This window comes from Lepidochelys kempii, chromosome 1 (assembly GCF_965140285.1).
Source record: "Lepidochelys kempii isolate rLepKem1 chromosome 1, rLepKem1.hap1, whole genome shotgun sequence".
In the NCBI taxonomy this organism is placed as follows: domain Eukaryota; kingdom Metazoa; phylum Chordata; order Testudines; family Cheloniidae; genus Lepidochelys; species Lepidochelys kempii.
This window is the reverse complement of record NC_136380.1, coordinates 107,883,751-107,903,241: the sequence shown is the minus strand read 5'-3', so window position 1 is coordinate 107,903,241 and position 19,491 is coordinate 107,883,751. Positions and strand designations below refer to the sequence as shown.

The 19,491-nt window shown below is 37.9% G+C and overlaps 1 protein-coding gene across 6 annotated transcripts in view; it reads right to left on the bottom strand.

Moving 5' to 3' along the window:
• The window catches only part of MYO16 (myosin XVI), a 610,604-nt gene that overhangs the window by 255,241 nt on the left and 335,872 nt on the right, over positions 1 to 19,491 (bottom strand). For all 6 annotated transcript variants that reach the window (XM_073349543.2, XM_078853554.1, XM_073349529.2 and 3 more), the window contains one exon: positions 16,399 to 16,526. In XM_073349543.2, the coding sequence (XP_073205644.1) occupies positions 16,399 to 16,526 (128 nt within the window). The remainder of the gene's footprint in view (positions 1 to 16,398; positions 16,527 to 19,491) is intronic.

The following is a 19,491-nucleotide window of genomic DNA, read 5'->3' as shown; positions in this document are numbered from 1 at the left end:
CCTCTTAGTGAAAAAGTTTTTCCTAATATCCAACCTAAACTTCCCACACTGCAACTTGAGACCATTACTCCTTGTTCTGTCATCTGCTACCACTGAGAACAGTCTAGATCCATCCTCTTTGGAACCCCCTTTCAGGTAGCGGAAAGAAGCTATCAAATCCCCCCTCATTCTTCTCTTCTGCAGACTAAACAATCTCAGTTCCCTCAGTCTCTCCTCATAAGTCATGTGTTCCATCCCCTAATCATTTTTGTTGCCCTCTGCTGGACTCTTTCCAATTTTTCCACATCCTTCTTGTTGTGTGGGTCCCAAAACTGGACACAGTACTCCAGATGAGGCCTCACCAATGTCGAATAGAGGTGAATGATCACGTCCCTCGATCTGCTGGCAATGCCCCTACTTATACAGCCCAAAATGCTGTTAGCCTTCTTGGCAACAAGGGCACACTGTTGACTTATATCCAGCTTCTCGTCCACTGTAACTCCTAGGTCCTTTTCTGCAGAACTGCTCCCTAGCCATTCGGTCCTTAGTCTGTAGCGGTGCATGGGATTCTTCTGTCCTAAGTGAAGGACTCTGCACTTCTCCTTGTTGAACCTCATCAGATTTCTTTTGGCCCAATCCTCTAATTTGACTAGAGATTTTCCACTTGTCCTCAGATTAGCAAAGAGACAGTCAAAAGTTGAAGTTCTTATCCTCTGTAGTGTTCTAATAGCAATGCTGTTACCTTTCCTTTTAATGAGCCTAACAATTTGATCATACCAATGCCAAGCTACCTGGGGCTTTGTGTTTGAAGGGGGATGGGAGTGGCAAAGGTGAGAAGAAAAGAAAGAGATGGAAAATTACAAGGAGAATGAGGAATGGAAGAGAAAGAGAATGAAGAAAAAGACAGCACAGCCCAAAGTTGGCTGACATATGGCACGGTGACATGCTAGCAATTTTCCTTTTGCTATGTTACCCTGCTCTCTCTGAAAGCTGCAGAGTAAAATTTACGGCTCCCCAATCTCTGAAGTGCTACATACTCAGACTTCAGAGATTATGAATATAGTTTCATTTCATTCCTTGCACATGGAGAAGAATAAACGAAGAATGGGAGGGAAGTACCGGGCAAAGAAAACAGGTTATGGGATGTAGGAACAAGAAGGTGCGGAGGAGACAGAAGAGAAGGGGAAAAGGAAGTGACACCACAATATCAGCAAGGAAATAAACACAACAGAAATAAAGGAGTGGAAAGGAGAAAGACCAGGAGAAGAAAAATACAGAATTAAAAATCCATAGTATCACCAATATGCATGGATACTGAGGCAAGCCCAATTTGAAAAGCTATGAAGGGACCATGCAGAGCACACATTTCTCAATAGACAATTGAATCAAGTAAACTTCAGTTATGACTACAGAAAGGCGAGCAACTACATATACCCTCCCGCTTTACTTATCTATCAAGCTAACTTTAAAAAACTGTTTCTACAACAGCCCATGAAAATGTCATAACTATAATGGTTACGGCAGGTGATGAGCCTGTTGCCTATTGAGGGAACCATGTGACCTTCAGTCTCGTTCCTGGTGTCAATGGCAGATGAACAGAAGAGATTTTGGCATATATTACTAGTTTGTAGAATACAACCCTTCCCCCTGCTGCCACTTCAAGCCTGGAGAAGACAAGGATACAAAAAGTGTGCAGAGGAAGAAAAAAAAAGAGAAAAGGGCTTTATAAAGAGTCAGGAACTTTGACAGGGGCCTCTCAGCCCATCTCTATGGTGTATGCACACAGATCCTGTACATATGACAATATTTGCCTAGTGATCTCCTGTCCTAGATAGCAAGACTGTCCTTTTCTCTGAATCTATGCAGAATGAGACTGCCTTTGCTATTTATGGTTTTTCACTAATTTAAACTATTGTTGTTTTAATCTTGTAATTTTCTATCATCATTTAGAGTCTGATCCTGCATTCTTTGTACACCCAAAGCTCCTACTGAAGTGGATGGGAGTTTTTGGCTGTGCAGGGCTTTTCAGAAGCCTTGCATGTCTTTTATGCAAAGCACCTAAAATACTTCAGTAGCTAACATTTTTTTAAAAAATCACCACTGAAGTCAAGGAGTTCATTGGCATACCTAATCTGGGTTTAACATCCCTGTGGGATTGACAGAGTAAAGTCTGCAACATAAATGCACTATCCAAGGCTCCAGTCATCAGCATTTGGTTTCCTGGAAAGTTTCTCCTGGAAAATCTGATGCTATTCAAGGTTGTTTTCTGAAATCTGCCTGGTCCCAGATAATTTAATACCCTGCAAGGTAATAATTTCTGTATTCACTAATGCATTAGTTTGCAAGAAAGGGGTTGGAAACAAAAAAAGTTTCTTAATCAGACCCCACTGTATTCATTTTAATGATCTTAAAAAATCAGTCCTGCAAAAGGTCAGTGAACTTCTGCTAGTGGCATAAGCTGAATGGAAAGGTCAAAGTAATAGCCGTGCTAAGGACATGAAAACTCATGTTTGATTTACCAAGTAGCAGAAAGTGTACTGGCATGGAGAGTCATTTAAGTGTTTCAGTGAATGTAAGTTTAATCACATGCATTCATGTTAACATAATAAATATCACATACAGGGATTTTCCCTTAGCAGAAATCTCTGTAAGGGGTGGAAGGGTTAACCACTGAATAGAACTCCAAGCTGTAGCAGGAACTGGTTCTGTGGGAGAAAGGGACAAGCACAGTAGCAATAACGGCAGCTTTGAAACTGCATTTGCATCAGAAGAAGAGGAGAAGTTGCAAGCAGCACCACATACTCTAAGGTACATGGAAGCACAAAAGGTCTACTGGGAGTAAAAACAACAACCCCAATCCTCTCTTTTCCCCTTCCCAAACACCTCCTCCCAACAAAGTTCTGCCTTCTTTGAAAAAGCTCCAAAATAACCCAGACTGCATGTTTTATTTAAGTAGCCCACAATGAGCTAGGTGCGGTGCAGACACACAAAAGGCAAATGCTGCACCACAGAGCTTACAACCTAAAGAGCAAGGATCAGACAAACGTGCGGGAAATTATACCAAACTCTGTATAACCAAAGCTGTCAGAGGGACACGAGGCACATGTCTCGTTTGTTTTTCTATACCTATATCTACATATAAAATCTATCTCTTCACAGTCATTGTATTTTTATTCTCCCTTTTCTCTTCTTTTTTATTTCTTCTTCTTGCCCCCTACCTCTAACCACTCCTGTTTCTCACTGAACACTCTTTCTCCAATCTGGCTTCCTTGCTCCCCTCCCCACCCCCGATCTAAAGCTGAGTGTAAGAAGCTGATATCATAGGGAATCAAAGCCACTACATAATTAGAAGACAGCCTCAATGGTCTCAAACATCTTTCTAACGTGTCTAAAGATATTGGTGGGTTTGCTGGAGATTGGGGCAGAGCCCTCATGTCTTTTCTTGTCTGTCTTCCCAGAGCCCTTCAGTCACTTCCTGCTGGTGATGGGATGTTGGTACTTCATGATTAGGGTCCCACCAAATTCACAGCCAGTAAAAAAGCACCACAGACTGTGAAATCTGGTCTCTCACTGTGAAATCTGGTCTTTCGTGTGCTTTTACCCTATACTATACAGATTTCATGGGAGAGACCAGAGTTTCTTGAATTGGGGGTCCTGACCCAAAAGGGAGTTGTAGGAGGGTCGCAAGGTTACTTTAGGGCGGTCGTGGTATTGCCACCCTTACTTCTGTGCTGCGTTCAGAAGTGGGTGGTGAGAGAGTGGCGGCTGTTGGCGCGGTGCCCAACTCTGAAGGCAGAGCCCTGCCAGAAGCAGTGCAGAAGTAGGGGTGGCAATACCATACCATGCCTCCCTTGCTTCCGTGCTGCTGCCTTCCAAACTGGATGGCTGGAGACTGGCGGCTGCTGACTGAGGGCCCAGGTCTGAAGGCAGCAGCGCAGAGTAAGGGTGACAGTACCCTACCATGCCATCCTTACTTCTGCACTGCTGCTGGCGGCGGCTCTGCCTTCAGAGCTGGGCTCCTGGCCATCAGTCGCTGCTCCCTCGCCACCCCGTTCTGAACTCAGCGCCACCGCCTGCAGCAGTGCAGAAGTAAGGGTAGTAATACCGCAACCCCCCCGACAATAATCTTGTGACCCCCCCCCCCACAACTCCTTTTTGGGTGAAGACTCCTACAATTTCAACACTGTGACAGCTCAGATTTAAATAGCTGAAATCATTAAATTTACTATTTTAAAAATCCTATGACCCTGAAATTGACCAAAGTAGATCGTGAATTTGGTAGGCCCTAAATCATGATTCCTTTACCCTCATCTTTGTAGTAGGCATTTTTCAAAGGGTCAGTAACAATGCTGTATCACAGTGTTCTTAGGGGATAAGAAGCAGCCGTAGTGGGACATTATGTTTTACATAAGCCATGATTCCATATATGTACTTGGTGTTAGTTAGCATAGAAACCTACTTAACATAACAGTCACCTCTTTGTGGGGTCTGTTACAGAACAGACACCCCAATTTAGGGAGTAAGAGCACATTTAGCGAATGCTCCCAAACAGCAAAATGAAGAGCTTCTGCAGCCTGGACCTGAAAGGAATCGACTCCACTACAAAAACATCCAGTATTTTATAATCACCATTTCTGGCTAAGGACAGTTGTAGTAATGGTGGCACACTTAGTACTGTACCCCGCCCTCTTTATTTGCTGTTTCATCCTTACGTTTCTGCCTTCACACTTAAGTGGCAGCACTAGCATTCTCCCTTTATGACAGCACTACCTCGCAAATCCTCTGTCTTCCTCAATCCTATGGCCACTAGCAGAAAAAAACAATAGCAAACCTCAGGCATTACTTGTCCTCTGGTGCTATCATCTTGTTATTCTCTCATATCAAGACAAAATACAGATCCTCTCACTTCACCGCACAGAAGATCGATCAAGTTATCAGAAATAGGACAGCAGTGACTCTGCAGTCTTTTCCATAGCGGAGAATGCTAGTGAGCAAAAAGTTTTTCTGAACAATCATAAATCAAAGTTCTAAACAATCATAAATCAAATCAAGCAAAGCTTTAGATGTTAGCACCTCTGAAAAGCAGGCCCCAAGTAACTTGTAATCCATTAATCCCAAATCCTGGTTTAGGGGGTACAATCCTTAAAATTTTGCAGCCAAATATTTGCACTCAGCAACATTTAGCTGGTTGACTATGTCCTGAGATTTGAATACACTATTCTAAGAAATTATTATTCAGTTTCTTTAATGCCAGAGTTCATTTCCTAACAATAGTTTCCTTAAAGAAGGGCTTTCCAGGATCAGTGGGCTTTTTCACCAAGTCTTTTCTAGAATTGGAGACTTCCAGGAAATGTTAAAATGTAACTAACACATCCTCCATATATATTTTTCAGTTTTTACAAAAAAACCACTACAAGTCCATGTGCATGCTTCCATGCAGGCAATACAACGTTGGCATAATGAAGACTTTCACCACAATGATACAAGAGCAAAAATACATCATCCTCTACCTCTCAGACAAAAATGTGAACAGATAAAATTTGCACCATGCCCTGAAAGTTAACAAAATCAGGCTTTGATGAGCCTATCATCTGGTTTATTTCTATAAATGTATGTCCAATAGGAAGAGCTGAAGGAGAAGGGGGAAAATCTAGCTCTGAATAGTTCATTTCTGAGCAAGCAGTATGCTGGATACTGGCAAATCAAGAGAATTGCTGTTAGGCCATGCGGAACAGTTTGTTTATGTACACAGGGATGCCCCTTGAATCCTCTGGAGAGATCTTCATGAAACTTCCATGAAATTGAAATCCTCTCCCAAAGGTTTCTAGGGATAGCAGACTTATTTTTTACTTAGTGATAGGACGCTTTCCCACGCCAGTCAGCAATAACTTCAGTGGGCACCATTGTAGTACACAGACTACGTGGGTCTTCAGGATGCCAGCAGCAACTGTGCCTTTGCTGCCTTTGTTACCCTCAAGAGTGAGGTATCAGCTCACACCACCATTACCCATGGAAAATGGTGCCAGCATTCAGTGCCATTGCCCAGTACTTATAGTTTCATGTTTCCAAGCAAATCTGTCTTCATTTCTCCCATCCGTGGCAGGTCACACTCACCATGGCAGGTGCTGCACAAGCATTTTAATTGCACAAGCATTTTAAATGCACAAGCACTCCAAAGCAGAAGTGTCAATAAACATATCTTTTTACAGCTTTATGGGACCAAGAGAAGGAATTTCAGTATTTTCAGTTTCACTTTCTGTTGTAACTCTCCTGACAATGGTACCTCTGTTTTTTTTCATCTGTAGCTGCTGCTGCATTCATATCATTGTAAATCCAAAAATACTGCATTTATTTAAATGATATTAATTCATATTTACACCAGTGTATAGATCACATTTCTGACCTATGTGTTGACTCCATTGTACGCAGAAATATAAATAAGCTTTTTAAGGAAATCTGTGGAAACGTCATATAATGGGTACCACTGTTCCCTGCGTGTAAGAGGCATATTTCCTACATTAAACATGAACTTATCTGCTCTAGAGGAGAAGTTGCATTACTTCTACTTTTGATGTTCTCCTGTGGTTCTAGGAGATTTTAAATGTGTGGGTTTAAATTTCTCATCAACAAGAATTTTCTGGATACAAAAGTGGAAACGTCCTGTACACAGAAAAATGTCTGCTGCCCAATTGTGTTGTCATCACATGAGACAAACTCCTATTAATTTGAATAAGGGGGGGAGAGGAGGATACAGCTCTTTCAAATAAATAAATAAATAAATAAATAAATGAATAAATATCTGAATGCAGTGCTTATGAAAGCTACTAGGTAGACATCCTTCGAGAATAAAGTACTCACAGAACTGCTGCAACATAGCAGTGACAATGCAAACCTCTGCACAATTCCCAACCAACGTGTTTCACTCCTAACCCTTTCAATCCTTGGCCTCACTGTTGTAAACAATAATGCTACCTCGTAGGAATGAGGAATCTCTATGTGGTTCAAGGTTTTGCAAACTTCAGAAATATTTTTCAAAACATTTGAGTTTCATAAACCAAATATGAGTTTTAATTTAAACCAACAAAATAGAAGACACTGCTTTACAAAAAGAAGAAAATAATGAAAAATATTTTTGTGCTACTTTGGGAAACATGACAAACATAACCAAGCTGACAAATAATGGGTGTCAATGGATTACACCGAGTACTGATGATGCACACATAAAAATTAGGGCTGTTGATTAATCGAAGTTAACTCACGCGATTAACTCAAAAAATTAATCACAATTAAAAAAATGAATCAAACTGTTAAGCAATAGAATACCAATTGAAATATATTAAATGTTTTTGGATGTTTTTCTTCACTTTCAAATATTGATTTCAATTACCACACAGATTACAAAGTGTACAGTGCTCACTTTATATTATTTTTATTACAAATATTTGCACTGTAAAAATGATAAACAAAAGAAATAGTATTTTTCTATTCACCTCATACAAGTATTGTAGTGCAATCTCTTTGTCATGAAAATGCAACTTACAAATGTAGGGTTTTTTTGTTACATAACTGCACTCAAACAAAACAATGTAAAACTTTAGAGCCTACACGTCCACTTAGTCCTATTTCTTGTTCAACCAATCACGAAGAGAAACAAGTTTTACATTTACGGGAGATAATGCTGTCCATTTCTTAATGACAATGTCACCTGAAAGTGAGAAGAGGCATTTGCATGGCAGTGTTGTAACTGGCGTTCCAAGATATTTACGGGCCAGATGTGCTAAAAATTCATATGCCTCTTTATGCTTTGCCCATCATCCAGAGGACATGCTTCTGTGCTGATGACGATCTAAAAAAAATAATGAGTTTATTAAATTTGTCACTGAACTCCTTGGGGGAGAATTGTATGTCTTCTGCTCTGTCTTACCCACATTCTGCCATATATTTCATGTTATAGAAGTCTCGAATGATGACCTAGCACATGTTGTTCATTTTAAGAACACTTTCACTGAAAATTTGAAAAAATGCAAAGAAGATACCCATGTGAAATTTCTAAAGATAGCTTCAGCACTCTACCCAAAATTTAAGAATCTGAAGTGTCTTCCAAAATCTGAGAGGGATGAGGCATGGAGCATGCTTTCAGAAGTCTTAAAAGAGTAACACTCTGATGTGGAAACTACAGAACCCAAACCACCAAAAAAGAAAATCAACCTTCTGCTGGTGGCATCTGACTCAGAAGATGAAAGTGAACATGCATCAGTCCGCACTGCTTTGGATCGTTATCGAGCAGAACCCATCATCAGCCTGGACACATGTCCTCTGGAATAGTGGTTGAAGCATCGAAGGACATGTGAATCTTTAGCGCATCTGGCATGCAATTATTTTGTGATGCTGGCTAGAACACTGTGATGCAAATGCCTGTTCTCACTTTCAAGTGACATCGTAAACAAGAAGCAGAGAGCATTATCTTCTGCAAATGTAAACAACCTTTTTTGTCTGAGCGATTGGCTGAACAAGGACTTCTAGGCTCTAAAATTTTACATTGTTTTATTTTTGAATGCAGGTTTTGATTGTACATAATTCGACATTTGTAAGCTCAACTTTCACAATAAAGAGACTGCACGACAGTACTTGTAGTAGGTGAATTGAAAATACTGTTTCTTTTGTTTTTTAGTGCAAATATTTGTAATCAAAAATAAATATAACGTGAGCCTGTACATTTTGTATTCTGTGTTGTAATCGAAATAATTATATTTGAAAATGTAGAAAACATCCACAAATATTTAAATAGATGGTATTCTATTATTGTTTAACAGTGTGATTAATCACGATAATTTTTTTTAATTGCTTGACAGCCCTAATAAAAATCTTTGAAAATGGTATTAAATTAAGTATTGAAGTTACTCACACAAAGAGATGTTTGACAACAGTGCTTTCTTTCTAGCCATCCATGGCACTGATGGGACATAAAGTTGTCTTACATTATTACATTTTCAGACCCATGTGATTCTACACAAAAAAGGTCCAGGTATTTGTCAGAGAGGGGCCTCATAAACTGATGCAGATTTAGGATGAATATTGCTGATCTGTCTATCTTAGAAGTTTAATTTTGGTTTTTAAAAAGAAATATATTTTTATTTCCATGCATTTCCATGCTGTTCATTACTGTAGTAGTAGGCAGAAATGGCAGCGCTATCAAACCGTTCCATATATGAAGCGTGTATGGACTGCATCTGGTCCCTTACCAATATGGAACTACCTAACATTAATAAGGTAGTTAATCCCTTAGACAGTTCGTTAAAATTCCTTTTTGCCCCAACTACTATGAACCAACATGCTAAGAAAGAAGGAGAAGATGGTTTTATCAGGGGAACCAATGGGTAATGTTAAAGTTTGCCCTGAATTTAATGTTAATGTAGATCTGAATTGTCCCACATTTCACAAATGTAAGTGGGGGGTTCATCATTTGGGAAATATATTGGGACTCTGAACACCTTGATATAGGGAGGAAAACAAGCAACTATTAACAGGTGTAAGCAATTAACGCTGATAGACCGATCTGCTATTACCACATGTCATGACTTTTTAAAGAAATAAATATGCAGAAGTGGACACTGATGTAGGTTATGGTTGGTCAAACATTTTCCATTCAAACTGTTTTTTGACTGAGAACTGGATTTTTGACATAACATTTTTCTGATTTCCTTAGAAAATGTTAGCATTTTGTAAAAAAAGAGAACGACCCAAACTTGAAAGGTGCCTCATGGGAGTTGTGGTTTAGGTGCTTATACCCCCATTCTCTTCTATGGGCTGGGCTCTCTGGCAGAACACACAATGGCCAAGGACACCTATGATATACCTTCTTCCCTCACCATAAGCTCAGCCCACAGAGAAGAACAGGGGCATAAGGCACCCAAACAACTCTTCTGAGGCACCAAGGTGCCATTTTGAATAGAAATATTTCACGTTTCATAAAGGAGAAATACATTAAAAAATTTAGTGCAAAGCAGTGCAACTGCTATATCAAATTTTAATAAGGAGAATGGATTGAGAAGCGACATATCTAAGCAGTAGATATGTACCGCTTGTTTCTGTTCAGTTACGTGCTACGTTATATGCAAGGTAGAATAGCTGCTCATAACCACAAACTGAATTTGTTTCTGTTGGGGAAACTTTGGTTTTTTGTCTGGACATTAAACAGAACATTCAAAGCTTTGGAATAATGTCTAAAATGAGCCCCATTTTTTTTCCTGAAAATTGAAACCACTTTTTGGAACCTGCCACTCATTCAACAGAAACCTATTTACTTTGAGTTTGAGACAGCCTGTGAAACATGTCATGTGTGTAAACCACCATCCCTAAGCATTTTATCAATATCTCCAACATGGGTGCTTTTCTCACTCCTTGTGAAGAAAAAAGCTACTCTATTTTTCAATGAAGTTCCTCTTCCAAGTTCTTCCTCTTCATGAAGGTTTCATGAGTGCTACCAAAAGATTTCACACAGATTAATGCCATTTTCATTAGCATCTTGCAAGTGTTTAAAATGAATGAAAACAAAGGGAGTCAATGTGCAGTAGCCATGTAATTCATTATCCAATTGCTTGTCCACATGTCAGGGTGAAATGCACAATGTGTCCCTGAGTCTCTCAGAGTGCCTAAATGTCTAAGGACCAATATCTTTTGGAAATTTCAACAGGCCAACAGTAACATCTCAAAGGAATGCAATGCTATGGCTCTGCACAGTAAAGTTTTTCCACTACTAGCATTAAAAGTAGATTAGGTATACACTATAGTTGTCATCTCAGATATTTTTTAGTGAGTGAAGTTTTGGGATAAATTTTGTTTATTTTCAGTTACCAGAAAGTACCAGAACCAGAAGTGCAGAATACTGAAAAAAATAGGTTATTCTTGCACTATTTCCATTCATGACTTGAACGAGAAGTCATAGAAGTCTTGTTCATTTGAACTGCCAACCAACTTTGGCAAGAGATTCCAATAAGCTATAAATATGCACTAAATTTTTGGATGCTCCTCTGAACCCAAATTCTAAACACTTCCTAGTGTGCCAATTATTAATGCTAAAATCTATTCTGATACTAAGTTATACACAGGTTGAAGAAAATCAGCTGGCAGATTGTAAACTCTTTGCGGGAGGAGTTCTTTTGTTCTGAGTTTGTACAGCACCTAGCACAAATGGGATTCTGGTCCATGACTGGGTTTCTTAGGTGCTACTGCAAATTATTAAGGTGCTACAAATAGTTAAGAATATTAAGAATAGCTATAAAAGTATTGTGTTTATATAAACATGCTTATTGTTATATAATATTGACATTGGAGATAGATGTAATCTTTTTTTTTTGCAACTAGAAATAATGCATCACTAAAATTTTTTAACCAGAATTATGTACTTTAAAAAATAAGATGCACAATAATGCATTAATGCTTTCTGATGATTAATTCTAGTAGAAAATAAGGGGTGATGAAACATTGAGAAAACAAAACAAAATTAGGTTCCCCAGTCTATCATTTTTAAGGGAAGAGAATCTCACTCCTTTTCAGATTTACACTGGGTTTATAAATGTGGCTTATTTAGTTATTAGGCCATTGGACATTAACATTACTGGTTGCTAAAATGGGTAACAGACTAAAATAATTCCTCTGATGTATGTATTTTAAATGCTTTGTTTTAATCACCATATTAGACACTAATGTCCCATAGAAGAGAGGCTAAATTTGCTAAGGATGCTTGGCTCTCACCAAGACATCTATAAACTATTGTGTAGTTAGGCTTTCTGGATAATTCTAATGCTTATCTTGTCAGTTCTTAATGCATTTCTAAAGTCATGCATGCCTTGAGGGGAGGAGAAGGAGAACTTAAGCAAGCAAGAAAAAAACAATGTATTAGAAACTGGTTTGATACAGGGAAGTCCACCCCGTGGCTGTAATAAGCGCATAGTACAATCTAACTATATTTTAACACAAACTGCACCCTGCACTGTTTTTCCTCTATTAAACATTACAAGTCAGTGGAGAGAATAGAAAAAAACCAAACCAAATTATGCTGAATAAATGGCAAAAAAAAATCTACACACAATCCTACAACATTTGGCTAAATGCATCACTAGTGTAACATCATGCACTTCAATCGAGTTAACCTAAGGAAACGTTTGGCCATTTGCAGAGTGGAAAAATGGAAATATTTGCTCATAACACCAAACCCCCCAGGAAAGAGACTTAAGAAGCATATTTGCATGAGAAAAGAGATATTTTAAGAGAAAATATGAGGAGTTACAGAAAGCTAATTAAGCAGACATTGCAGATGAGCTGCAGAAGAATTGGCTCTTTTGCTAATTTGGGGGAGATTATGTGATGGAAAAGAGAGGAAATAGATGGTAGATCAGCAACGGGACCAGGCACAGGGGAAGAAGTAAACTGAAGCAAGACAATAGAGAACTTTAAAGGCCAGGGGAAAAGTTTTTACTGAATCCAAAAAGGAAAATATAGGGCCTAATTCTCATTTGCAATAGAGCCCCTTTACTACACTCTGTGAAGTGTAAAGATCCATTGAAGTGGATCCAAATTACAATTACACCCACTGTGAAGGCAATATAAATTAGCCTTAGCATAAATGCAAACAAGGCCCACAGTTCTTACCCAAAGAGTAAGACTGAATATATGGTAGTGTTGGATTTTCGTTTGGTTGTTTTTTGTGGGTAGGGGTGGAAGTCAGTAAATCTCTTACTATGTGGATCCACAAATGTCTACCCTCTGGGGAGGTCAGAGGGCAGGAGCCATGGGAGTCACTGAAGCCCTCTGTTTATCCTCAGGCTGGGTGGAGGATTCCTTTCCTCTCCATTTTATTTATTACTATGTATTTGTATTGTGGTAGTAGTTAGAGGCTCCAGCCCCATCAAAGTTGTACAGACATATAATGAAGAGACAGTCCCTGCATTTAAGAGCTTGTAATCTAAGTGTAAGTTTAGAGACAACAGGGAGAGACAATAAAGCAACATGGGGGTGGGGGAGTTGATATACAAGGAAATATACTGATAGTAATCTGCACTAATTGAGCTTTCTAGCTGCATAAGGCTAGATTACATTTTGAACTAAACCACAGCTATAGAAGATAGACACTAAATTCACTAATAAAACAAGATGACGTGCTTGATGAGGGTGATGAGGATGAAAGAGTGTACAGTATGTGACACTATTTCCAGGTTTCCATAGTGTCTTCCAAAAATGTATTAGATTGTTTGATGTACTGCAGACAAAATAAAGCATTTCTGTAGTGTGTGTGCTTTTTCTTTCTTTCTTTCCAGACTCTTCAGGAGGAATTCAAAAAAGGGTAATTTGGTCACAATAGTAGCGTCGCTTTATTCTTGTGTAATAGTAAGCAGTTAATGTGAGTACAACATGTGGACAATTGAAAATGCAAAGCAAAACATACATGCTAAGTATTAATACTGTGGGATCTGACTAATTTGCTTATCTACACATCCCAAACTTTGCACTCAAAATTGACAACCTCTCTTCACTCGTTAGTAAAGATTATTGTAGTAAGAACTATTACTAAAACACCATTATTTTTATAAATGTTCTATGCTGAGACTATAGCACATTGACATCAATAATTAAAACTAGACTAGGATCAGGGGGTAGCCAGGTTAATCTGTAACCACAAAAACAACACTGGACTCCTTGTTGTAAAACTAGATTAGACTTGTCAAACAAATGAATATCTTTGCTTATTTTTCTTAATACATTTCACTAACTCATTAATTCCCTTTGCATGTGCAGACCCTTATGCCAGCCTGGATTACCATTTAAATTCAAGAGGACTCCACATGGTGATACAGTCTATCCATGTGAATCACTTTACGTGATCAGGGCTTCCTGCAATAGCTCTCCTGCTCGTTAGTACATATTAGCAAGATTTTACTGTATTAAGCAATTACTAAAGACAAACCAAACAAGGACTAACAAGATCAGCATGCTTCAGACTCTGGGCTAGCTGCTTGCCTGTGTGGAGGGCTGATACTTTACTCTCTACTGCTACACTGGTACGTTGGATAGTTCAGACTACCCACCTGACCCAGAAATAGAAGAAAATATCACAAGGAGAACAAATAAAGGATTCCTGTTAACTCAGAAGCCACTGTCTGTGTCATTTTGGAACCACATCACTGATATTTTATTATTATTAATGATGTTAATGAGACTAATAAAGGGATTTCTCATGACCACTTGTGACCAGGAGAAATGGCCTTACAATAATTGTGTTTAGCTTTGGTTTTGGTTTATATAAAATGGGCATTAATTAACTAATTAAAGTAATAAAATTATTTAATTTTTAAATAATTTAATTAATAAGATGAGTATTCATTAATTAAATATATGAATCTCGGCATTCAAACCCTGCTAATGATTCATGATGGGGGTTATATTACAGCTGCACATAGCAAAATCTAAACTGATTTCAGATAGGAAAGAACTTTTGAATATCTCTTCAAGTACTTCAGAAAATTCTCAATTCCTCCTGGTCTTTCAGGGTATGTCTACACTGCAATTAGACACTTGCAGCTGGCCTATGACTGGGGCTTGCAGGGCTCAAGTAAGGGGCTGTTTAATTTTGGTGTAGACATTTGGGCTGAAGCTGGAGCCTGAGCTCTGGGACTCCGCCACCTCATAGGGCCCTATAGACCAGGCTCCAGCCAAGCCTGACCATCTACACTGCAATTAAACAGCCCCTTAGCCTGAGCCCCACAAGCCTGAATCAGACCGCGGGTATTTAATTGCAGCATAGACATACCCTCAGTTATTGTTAAAGAAAAGAGAGAGCGCGAGTATTGTCCAATGACCCTAACTCTTAGTGTTAGGCTATCCAGTAGGTCATAGCTTTACAAATTATTTTTATTATTTATTATTATTGTTTTTATCTGACCCACCAAATCTTTCTCTCTTCAGCTTCCAGTTCCATACTAAACTTTGGATCCAATTAGAGTCCAATTAAAAGGTGCCTGAAATGTGTATATCTGTGGATTGCATTTGAATATAACATACAGACATCAAGTTCTAATGATCTCAGCAGAACACTCTAACATCATCCCTCCATCAGGTCACTGATATACTGTAACCTAGAATGAACTGGATCGGGGCTCAACATCCTGAGCTCTGCTGAACCACCTATTGCCTCCCTCCTTATCTAAAATTATCACCATCATCTGCTCTGTGGCTAAACCAGTTCTTTTTTGAACTGAATCTCTCTCCATTTATAGCATTTGCCGACATTATACATTAGTATCTTAATTTGGTATCTGACATTTTTCAAAATGTAAGTAGATTTTATCTATGGCTCCACCTCATACACTATTGTTGCCAACCTCTCAATGCTATTAATCTACCAGTTATGTCCCAAATGGATATGAAATGAGCGTTCATATTCTGTGGAGCTCTTCATCAAAAATACTGAATGCCAGGAAATTTCTTATTTTTATCAAAACGAATTATTTCACCTCAATAAAAATATAATTAAAGAGAATGTGAACACAGGATAAGGATTTTCTGCCGCTTCTGCGTAAAGGTCACTGTTCCCTGCACAGTTCAGTAACATCTCCATTCTGAATATGTTGTAAAACAGGTTTATGGTTTGTTTCAGCCAATCAGCAGTCAGTTTTTCCATAGAAGTACAGCTTTGTTTTTAAAAGTGCACAGTATTTTTTAAAGGAACACATATTACACACGTTTACTTAGTATATTCAGTGAAGCTCAGGGAATATACAGTGCTTCTACTGATTAGAAAAACATTGATCTATTAAAGTACAATTTAATGAAAATGTATACATGTGATTATGCCTATTCACTTACCTCAACTTTCATAACCATGAGGCAGTTTGATTAGCCAGTTCTGTCTAATTTAGGTATTTATATGGCCCCTAGTGCAAGCAGCCCCACAATCCATAAAGTATTTATAACTACAAATACTTCAATCCCCATTTTACAGAATGAGGAACTGAGGCACAGAAAGACTTGCTCAGAGTCACCCAGGAAGTCCATGGCAAAGCAGGGACTTTAAGCCATGTCTCCCAAGTCCTAGGTTACATCTGAGCCATTGGACAATCCCTCCTTTCCAGTTTGGATCCTAGTTCATAATCAGTTTGATATAACTAAAAAACAAAAACAATTTTGGACAAATCTTTGCTATTAAAGATGCAGTTGAATGAAGCTGATATTTCCCCAATAAAATGAATAACATTTAAATTGAATTAAATATTTTCTTTCACACTGTTATGTTGCAATATATGAGACAGATGAGTAAATCAATTGGAGGGGAAAAATAAAAAGGAAAACTTGTCTGCAGAGTCCCTGGGGAAACATTTCAAAGGCATGAGTTATACATCACTTAATAGAAAGATAGATTTTCACCTGAGAATAAAGCATTGAGGACGTCGCTCCTGGAAAAGCATGTGGTAAGCCCTTTCAGCACAGGAGAATATATGTGGAGGAAGTGAGGAACACAGTTTGCCAGAGTCACTTAGGTAAAGTTGGGTGACCTGAAAAATAACTGAACATTAACACAGGTGGCAAATTCTAAACCAATATTGTTTCATCTCTTCAATAAGGGGCTTCCTTAAGACACCCTGGACAATATAAACAAACTATTTGGGTTCCTTAAACTATTTGTAAAGCATTTCATTAAAGCAATACATATATCAATATCACCACAAGAGTTCTATTTAAGATATGCTATTTTAATACTTAATTATAATAATGGTGGCCAATCATGCACATTTGGCCAATTGTTAAAAACCAGATAATAGATTAAGTTACATTATTTATACTTCACATGATAATCCTTCAATGTCCTGGTTTTAAAATATTAAACAAAAATAGCATGGCTGCCCTCTGAAATAATAAGACAGAGATCAATGAAATTAGGTTACAAGTTAATTAATTTATTATATGACACAGCAGTCTCCCAGTAATACTTTATTTGCAATTTAGAAACACTTCTGCAATACACATAATTAGCAGCATGCTCTACTCTCATTGGCTAAAAATGGCAAAAAGCAGTTATCCTACTGTTAGCCTACATTCCTCTGAGACAAACCTGACATTTAAGGACTGTTAACTAATTAGAATCATAGCCTTCAGCAAAATTGGCTTGTAAATATCTATAGTTTAGCTCATTTAAAAAATGCTGAGCCTGACTTAAGTACTATTGTTATTCACTAACTGTATCTCTGTATTAGATGAGATAACACAGAGCTACTCACCTACCCTAGAAAGTGAATATTTCCTTTTTTCTTTTTGTCATGAATAGCAGAATATTTCAACAAGTTACAAACCACAGACTCGATCCTAAAAAAACCTTGATATACATGACTAGTCCCACTGAACTCATGTGTTAAATATTTGCAAGATCAGATTCCCAATTAATAAATCAGACTTTTTATTATTTATATCCTAATCATTGTCTTAAAGAAATACTGCATATAGGTAGCAAGATGGGACTATTATAGTACTTGTTGCCTTTACAAGGGACTACTTACACACGCCCAGATGACACCTGTAGGTTCCTAGGAGCTATTATTGCTTCATTATTATAAATTGACACTGGCACCAAGTGCAATAACAGAAATCTGTGTTCACTAGCATGTACTTTATATCATCTGTGAAAGAAAAGTTTCTCATAAAATGATTTATTTTCAGTAATTAGAAGGTTACTAGAAATAAGTGTTGGAGGTCATTGGAGTATTTTTAAAGCTAAAGGCTTTAAAAGATTATGAGAAGTGATTTTAAAAAAAGTACATGTGAAATATTGCTGTTGTTGAATGTGATCTTTTCAGTACTTCATCAGTGGTTTAAAAAAAATACTGTCACCCCCAATGTTTCTTTCTATTTTTGACTGACAATAATTGAAAAAATAAGGGCAGTAACTAATTAGTCACATTGTGCAACATGTCAGCATATATAGTAGTTTATGGATTTACACAATCTATTTTCATTACATTAATACTCAGCACATCTAACAGTTATGGGATTCAATGTAATATAAGCTAAGGAGATGCAGAACATTTCTGTAATTAGTGCCAACCAACCATACCATCTTGAAATGCAATGGCAATCAGAAGTCACCACTCAAAATCACCACAGTAATCTTCATAAGAAAATATTTTCTCCACATATTTAGATTAAAAATGGCCCCATATTTCTTGAATATTTTGAGTTCAAAAATAAGAAAAATTTAAAGAAATAAAATTTGCTTCTTAATTATTCTTATTTCTATTGTGGTATTGCCTAATGGCCCCAAGACAGGGATCAAAGCTCCATTGTGCTAGGTGCTGTACAAACACAGAACAAAAAGACATTTCCTGCCCCGTGAAGTTCACAGTCTAAGTAGTTATTCACCGAATCAATAAATATTTTAATAAGGGTTAGTCTTTCATGGTTTTTTTTATACTACTCATATTACCAGGGTATTTATGAGCATGGTAAGTTCTTTCTCATTTCCCCTTGTTCAAAATACTTTTCTTTATTTTTCTTATTGATAACAGGTTTTTTAAGGGTTTAATGTCTCAAACATTTTTGAATAATTGGTAATTTCACTCTCTCCTCCTTTATGATTGGGTCAGCTTTTTCTCTATTAATTTGTTTTTCACTGATATGTTTGTAAAATTTCTTTATATTCCCATATGTCTACAATTAACATGGTCTACTTTTTGTCTGGCCTCCTCTTTCCCCGAAATAGAATCCATTTTGATTGCCCTGTTCTTCTTCAGTATACAGTAAAGGATCTTAGACTGCTCCACCATCTGCATCAGCTATTTCTTGTTTCATACCTAACTCTTTGTCAGGGGAATTGTTGCTTGTTGCACCTCTAGTCTGCCAGGATTTCCCAGCCTGCTTCTACAGTGGTAGATTTTAATACTTCCTCCTGTCTGGCCTTACTCAGTAGGATCATGATCCAAAGCCCAACAAAGCCTATGGGAAAGATAGCCATTAACTTCAATGGGCTTTGGAACAGACACCAACCTACTCCTACTGAAGTCAACTGAACAGCTCCCATTGCTTGCAAAGAGAGCAGTATTGGGTCTTGATTTCTTAATTCCTCCATATCTGCTTTCTTCGCATCCAAAATACTGATGATGGTGCTTTCTGAGAATCTATTTCCTAACTGCTGAATTGCAGTGCTTTGTGGTCAATGATGTCCAGCTTCCCTCTTATTCTTACATTTTCAGAAAGTGCCCCTTTACAGGTCCGAAGTAGATCCAGGATTATTCCTCCTCTAGTTGGAAGAGATTAGTTTATGTTCTTGAACAATGTGGTTGGTTCGTAGAGTTACACCAAGTATGGACTGCCTGAACGATTAAGTCCTTCATGATAATTTTGACATAAGGGCAAAAATCAGATCCTGTTGACTTTTACCTCAAAAACAGGGACAAAATAGCACCAGCCATGTTATTTTGCCATTATATTCTGACCAAACAAGAAATACCTGCATAATACACAATGACC